This window comes from Tarenaya hassleriana, unplaced genomic scaffold (genome assembly GCF_000463585.1).
Source record: "Tarenaya hassleriana unplaced genomic scaffold, ASM46358v1 Cleome1, whole genome shotgun sequence".
In the NCBI taxonomy this organism is placed as follows: Eukaryota; Viridiplantae; Streptophyta; class Magnoliopsida; order Brassicales; family Cleomaceae; genus Tarenaya; species Tarenaya hassleriana.
In genome coordinates, this window is record NW_010960187.1 from 932604 (window position 1) to 939963 (window position 7360).

The window sequence follows — 7360 nt, forward strand, 5'->3', positions numbered from 1 at the left end:
ACCCCCCCCCCCCCCGGTCTTAAATCATACTTTTTTTGTCTTTAATTTTCTTATTTTATAAACAATAAATTAAAATTAGATAATTCAAAATAGTCATTTTAAAAAGGGACGATGAAAAATTACTAAAAGTATGGTTCCATCTATGTTTCCATCCACGTGCCCCATTGCAAAAAGATGGACAGCCGAGTCATGTCATGTCCTTTGATAGTCCTTTTATTATGTTTATTTTTTTTTATATAAATTTGATCATTTGTAATTATTTTAAAAAATTACAAAAAACTGTATACTAAATTTTCTTAATAATTAAAGTTGCCAAGAAAATATTATAACTGTCTATATACAAACGTTAAATCAATAGGTAATATACCAAACTAGAAGTTAAAAGAATATACAACATGAATTAAGATTAATGCAAAAATTAATTTTTGTTCTTTTATTTTTAGTTTTGTTATCTTCTTTTTTTTTTATAGTAAATGACATTTCACTAACGAATCTTCAAAGTTTCCATTCCAATCTTTAAATTTTTGGAGGTGAAGAAAAAGTTTAAACCCTTATCCTTTAGATTTTATGTTTTGTTTCAAATGGAAAATCATGTATTATATATATATATATATATATATATATATATAATTAACAATATTCTTGATTTTGTTGAATTAACTATGTGAATCCTATCACAGCCTAAAATATTTAGGATTCATTTTTTATGAATTAGTAGAGCATATATAGGATGTACGGCTATATATATATATATATATATATGATACGTGAAGATATTATTTTTTCTTTTTATAATTTATAGTGTGAAATTCTTAGTTGGAGCACAAATCTCGGCTTAATCAGCGTATGAAATATAGCGTTGAAGGCGAAAATCATCATTGCAATGTCAAATGATTACGCAGAAAGTTTTAATGTAAAGCCACTCTCCTAATGGCTTAGTTCTAATAGTAATCATTGGTTATATTTTCCTAATATTATTTTTTACAATAAAAATATATTTAAACATTTTGCCTTTTTTTTTTAATATTCCTATTGTCCTCGAGGCAACGATGTGCTTCCATGATTATGTTTATTCTTTTCCTTATAAATAAAACTAGGAGAAAGAAAACAGCGGGAGAAAATATTTAAATAAAAAATTTAAAATCTTAAAACAACGAAAGTGTAGTATCTTCTACAAAACCTCGGAATGAAGTAGAGGTTCTGGAACTTCGAAACGAAAGAGAGGTTTTGAAAGGACGGAGGGACAAAGCTGTCATCTGACCTAAGATTATCGAACTCTGGTTGCGTTTTGGTTTTTTCGATTCTTGGTTCTCTTTCTTGTTGCGAGTCCTTGGCTCTTCGGTGCGTCGAGGTCGACTCCGGTCGATTTTCCGACATGATTCTTAATCCTAGATACATAATTTCCTCTTTCGGAAATGTAAGTACCAGATTTCCTTCGGTACTGAATTCGTACATCGCGTATCGACTCTCTTTCTTCTCTGTTCTTGATACAAACGTGTGAGTTGGAGCGAATCGTTGAGGAGTAGAACGCTGGAAACTATCTAGGAAATATAAAAAATAAAAACATTGTCAAAATTCTTTATATAAACGTGAGAAAATGAGATCGACCATATACTTTCAAAAATAAAATATTAAAAACGTTTGTATGTATATATAAATGAATAGAATGTTTAAAAACGATGAAAAGGTTCGTTACTTACATGCGTATAATACATGATTTAATAAAAGATTTTGAGATTTTGAGTTTTAAAATAGATATATCAATAATATTAAATTCAATTCGTGAATATAACTAGTTTATTTTGACAAAAATAAAAACTAGTTTCATTAATAAAAATATATCTCTTGGAATATTAGGTATAAAATGTTAAAGAGACTATCTTGTGTTTAGTTTTATTAATGTTTTTAAAATATCTAAAATAGTATAATTTGTTTTTTAAACATTGTAGATAATTCTTTTCATATCATTTTCGATTTATATTTAGATTCTGACATATTTTTTTTATAAAGTTTGGTCCCACGTGTCGGGGCGGTGCCAGATGCCCTTTTACCCATACTAAGAAGCCCCACCAATACCATTCCTCGCCACAAAATCCCTAACCTTTAAAAAAATTATTTCTTCAATATTTATCGAGTACGATCATTCCTCGATTAAACTACTGTTTATTTCAAGCTACAATGATTAACTTTGATATATATATATATATATATATATATATATAATAGTATAATACCAAGAATTCTTCATGCATTCAATTTGAATGATGGAAATATATTTTATGTCATATATGGTTTTATTTATATTTATATATCATAGATCGATTCCGTAAACATCGGTATACAAAATTTCATGAAAGCATTAGAGCCGCCTAAAAGACGAATTATTCCCATCGATCCACACGTTTAAGTTGTTAATTGTAATCATTTTCTTAACTCATATACATACATCTATATATATATATATATATTCCCAATAAAAGAATGATCGATGAAAAGAAACCCAAAATATATCCCTTTGGAAATTTCAAAAAACAATTCAAATAATATATAAGTATATTTCAATTGAACGTAATATATATTTGTTGATTATAATTTTTTAAAATTTAAATAGTTTAAATTTAAAAATGTGAAGATAATTAAGAAAATAAAATCTATTAGGAAAGAAATAAATTTTCAAATAGAAATAAATTCGAATAGAATTTAAAGTAAAATAAATTTACGCATAAAATTGAATATATATATATATATATATATATTTTGTAAAACGAAATACAGTTTTATTGGTCAAGGTAACGATGCAATTAATTTGTAATTTGTATATATACAATTACAAGGCAGAATCAGCTTTTGTTTTCATTACATACATATGAATCAAATTGCATTCATGATATTTTATATTTTATATTTTATATTTACATCGAACTTTTTTCAATTTCATCATTGGATGCCAAAGGGAAAAATAAATAAAGAAAGAAAGAAAACAAATGAAATCGAAGGTTCATTACTTTGATTTGAGGAAACAAAAACAATAAATAAATAAAAGAAAAGACATGCTTACATATTAATGTCTGAATGTTTGCGACATTAAAGAAACAGATGTCTTCGCTCAACAAGATTATTGTGTCTTAAATTTACATTTACCAAAGAAGATTATTGTGTCTTGCTCTTAATGATGGACAAATCGGGTTTGGGTTCGGTTATAACAAGTACATTTTCTTCAAATGATTATAAATATATATATATATGTCACGACATTTTGTAATATATTTTTATCAGATATATCTTTGTGCTGATAAAGAATACACCATATAGTTCATATGGTATTGTTTGTTACAACATATGATTCAATATGGAATTAAAGAAAAAGTCCGAAAAGAAATATTTTCCAATGTAGAAGAGTTATTTGAGAAACTCTGAATTACAAAATATCTGATTGCTTTTTTTTTTTTTTTTTTAACTGAATGGGACAGTTTGGTCAAGAGATGGTCAGAGGAAAGAATTACCTAAAGTACTGTACATAAAATATTTTACATAAAAAGAAATAGAAATGGAGAAATTGTGTCAGATGGATTTATGCAGCCTTCATTCGTTTATTCATCGCATTCACCTTTGCAGTGTCTCTCGTGAATATATATATATATATATATATATATATATGTAAACTTTCCAATCAGGAATTACTCTGTTATAATATATATATAAAAAGATTAAAAAAAACTCCCTCCTCTCTCTCTCAGAATCTGAGTGAGTGAGTGAGTGAGGATCTTTGTTTGGTTCTGCAATCATATTTCCGTGATATAAACACACGGAATGCGTTTCATCTCTTCGCCATAGAGACCCCTATTCCATCTCCAGTCTTTCCCTTTTTTCTTTCTTCTGCAAATCTTTTGAAGGGTTTCTCCCCCTCTTCACCCTGAAATTATGCTCTCTCTCTCAAAAGCAGATTCTTTCTTTGGCAGGATTCTCAGTTGGGTTTTGTCCGGAAACAGCAGTAAACAGTTACCTTGACTCTAAAACCAGGACTTTTTCCGGCTTTCATGGCGGAAAGAGCAAGGGCTTTCTTTTCCTTTCTTCTTCTCACCTTCTTCACGGCCCTTCGCGTGGTTTAAACCCCAAATCAATGTTATTCAGCCATTCAATCTCTTGGCGGTTACTCTTCTTTCTCTGTCTGGAGGAGGGACAAGGAAGAACAACTTTTGTCCGGTCTCAGAGAAAAAAAAAATGGTCCCTTGGTGCATGTCAGTTCTTCTGATTATTGGGTTTCTGTCAAAATCCGAGCTTGTGGAAGCGCGGCTAAGTGACGAAGCCACATTGGCAGCCATTAACAGAGAGCTCGGAGTTCCTGGGTGGGGCGACAATGGCACAGATTTCTGCACTTGGTCCCGGCTCAGGTGTGGCGCCAACCACTCGGTTGTTGAAATACTTGATCTATCAGGTCTTCAGCTTAGAGGTAATGTCACTGTAATATCTGAGCTCAGGAGCTTGAAACATCTAGATCTTTCGAACAACAACTTCAATGGACCAATCCCCTCAGCTCTTGGCAACTTGTCTGAGCTCCAGTTTCTTGATTTGTCCCTGAACCGGTTTGCTGGTAAGATTCCAGTTGAGTTTCTTAAGCTTAGAAACCTCAGAGCCCTTAATCTTTCCAACAACTTGCTCGTGGGGGAGATACCCGATGAGCTCAAGGTTCTTGAGAAGTTGGAGGAGTTTCAGGTCTCTAGCAATGGTTTGAATGATTCCATACCCGAATGGGTCGGGAATCTGAGAAATCTCAAGGTCTTTACAGCATATGAGAACGAATTATCAGGTGAGATACCTGATGGGTTGGGCTCTGTATCTGAACTGGAATTGTTGAATCTTCACTCGAACCGGCTTGAAGGGAAGATACCGAGGAGCATGTTCGAAAGGGGCAAGCTTCAAGTTTTGGTCTTGACGCAGAATAAGTTAACTGGTGAACTCCCAGAAACAGTAGGAATCTGCAGTGGCCTTTCCAGCATTAGGATTGGGAATAATGAGATTGTGGGAGTCATCCCCAGGACAGTTGGAAACATCAGTGGCCTTACATACTTCGAAGCAGACAGTAACCGTCTCTCGGGGGAGATAGCTGCAGAGTTTTCCAAGTGTTCTAATCTCACTCTTCTGAATCTGGCCTCAAATGGGTTCAGTGGAACCTTTCCCAAAGAGCTTGGTCGGCTTATGAATCTTCAAGAACTGATTCTCTCGGGTAATAGTCTCTATGGGGATATCCCGGAATCGATTCTTGGATGCAGAAACCTTAACAAGCTTGACTTGCGAAATAATCGGCTTAATGGCACCATACCAAGTGACATCTGCAACATGCCAAGACTTCAGTTCTTGCTCTTGGACCAGAACTCGATAAGAGGGGAGATACCTCGAGAGATAGGAAACTGCTCGAAGCTTCTTGAGCTACAACTGGGGAGAAACTATTTGACAGGAACTATCCCACCCGAGGTTGGTCGGATGAGGAATTTGCAGATAGCCCTCAACTTGAGTTTCAATCATCTCCATGGATCACTGCCTCTTGAGCTAGGGAAGCTCGACAAGTTGGTTTCTTTAGACGTCTCTAATAACTTGCTCACGGGTTCCATACCACAGTTGTTCAATGGCATGTTAAGCTTGATCGAGGTTAATTTCTCCAATAACCTCCTGAATGGCCCGGTTCCAATCTTTGTTCCGTTTCAGAAGTCTCCAAACTCGAGCTTTTCTGGAAACGAAGGGCTTTGCGGGGAACCATTGAGCACTTCATGTGGATATCCTGATGGTCTTGAACATCTGAAATACAATCACAAGGTTTCGTACAGGACAATACTGGTTGTAATTGGTTCTGCCATGGCTGTCTTTGTATCAGTCACTGTGGTGGTTCTGCTCTTCATGATGAGGGAGAAACAAGAAAAAGCAGCTAAAAGTGTAGACGTTGAGGAAAATCCCGAGGATAACCAACCGATAATCGTGGCAGGAAATGTCTTCCTTGAGAATATGGAACAGGAGATCGATCTAGGTGCAGTTGTGAAAGCAGCTACGAAGGAATCGAACAAACTCAGCACGGGAACTTTCAGTTCAATCTATAAAGCAGTCATGCCTTCCGGTATGGTCATTTCGGTGAAGAAGCTCAAATCCATGGACAGAACCATAACCCATCATCAGAACAAAATGATAAGGGAGCTCGAAAGGCTAAGCAAGCTTTGCCATGATCATCTGGTCAGACCAATCGGGTTCGTGATATATGAAGACGTTGCTCTTTTGTTGCATCAGCATTTCCCAAATGGTACATTAGCTCAGATTCTTCATGAACCCACAAAGAAGCCCGAGTGCCAACCTGACTGGCCAGCAAGACTGTTGGTTGCCATTGGAGTAGCCGAAGGATTAGCATTTCTCCACCATGTCGCCATCATTCACCTCGACATTTCCTCTAGCAACGTCTTTCTTGATGCCGGCTTCAAACCAGCGCTCGGAGAAATCGAGATATCGAAGCTCTTAGATCCATCCCGAGGAACTGCAAGTATCAGCGCAGTCGCAGGCTCCTTTGGTTACATTCCTCCAGGTTAAGGTCTCATTTTACACTATTCCTCCATAAACCCGAGCCTTTCCTCATCGTTTCCTCTGGTTTCCCCCCCTCAGAATACGCGTATACAATGCAAGTTACAGCACCGGGGAACGTATACAGCTACGGGGTGGTATTGCTGGAGATTCTCACCACGAGACCACCAGTTGATGAAGAGTTTGGTGAAGGAGTGGACTTGGTGAAATGGGTTCATGGAGGGCCAGCAAGAGGAGAAACACCTGAGCAGATACTGGATTCAAGGCTCAGCACTGTGTCCTTTGCTTGGAGGAGAGAAATGCTTGCTGCTCTGAAAGTGGCATTGCTCTGCACTGATCTCACACCTGCGAAAAGGCCGAAGATGAAAAGAGTGGTGGAAATGCTTCAGGAGATCAAGCAGAGCAAGTGAGAATACTGACCTTTTTTTTGTCCAAACCCTTTCAAGAATCACTCAGAAAAGCTTGTTCTTCTCTGTATTGTAGAGTTTCTTTGTCAATGGAGACTTCGGGTTATTGATATGAACAAACAGAGAGCAAGGAAGTGGATCACACGAAAAACCGGCAAGAGAAACAGATTGTTTAAACAAAATATTGAGTCTAAACTAAAAATGTAACACAGACGGAAAAGCCACCAGAGCATATAATGGAAGCTTTTCAATGAGTGCCATAAGCCAAGCCAAGAACATTGTTCAGAAAGAAGAAGTGATTGGAATGATCCAACATTAGAATTAAAGATCATAGATTACATGACCACCTGAAAATTTAGGTGGCAGAGAATGTTGTGTTTTGTCTTTTTCCCTAC

General features: G+C 35.6%; 1 protein-coding gene across 1 annotated transcript; it reads left to right on the plus strand.

Moving 5' to 3' along the window:
- The first annotated feature begins 3717 nt into the window (after nucleotides 1–3717).
- Nucleotides 3718–7321, plus strand: LOC104818617 (leucine-rich repeat receptor-like tyrosine-protein kinase PXC3). The gene is made up of 3 exons (XM_010548301.2): nucleotides 3718–6562; nucleotides 6640–6964; nucleotides 7042–7321. Exons 1-3 carry the CDS (start codon nucleotides 4222–4224, stop codon nucleotides 7073–7075), a joined length of 2700 nt encoding a protein of 899 aa, XP_010546603.1. The 5' UTR covers nucleotides 3718–4221; the 3' UTR covers nucleotides 7076–7321.
- Nucleotides 7322–7360: the final 39 nt, after the last annotated feature.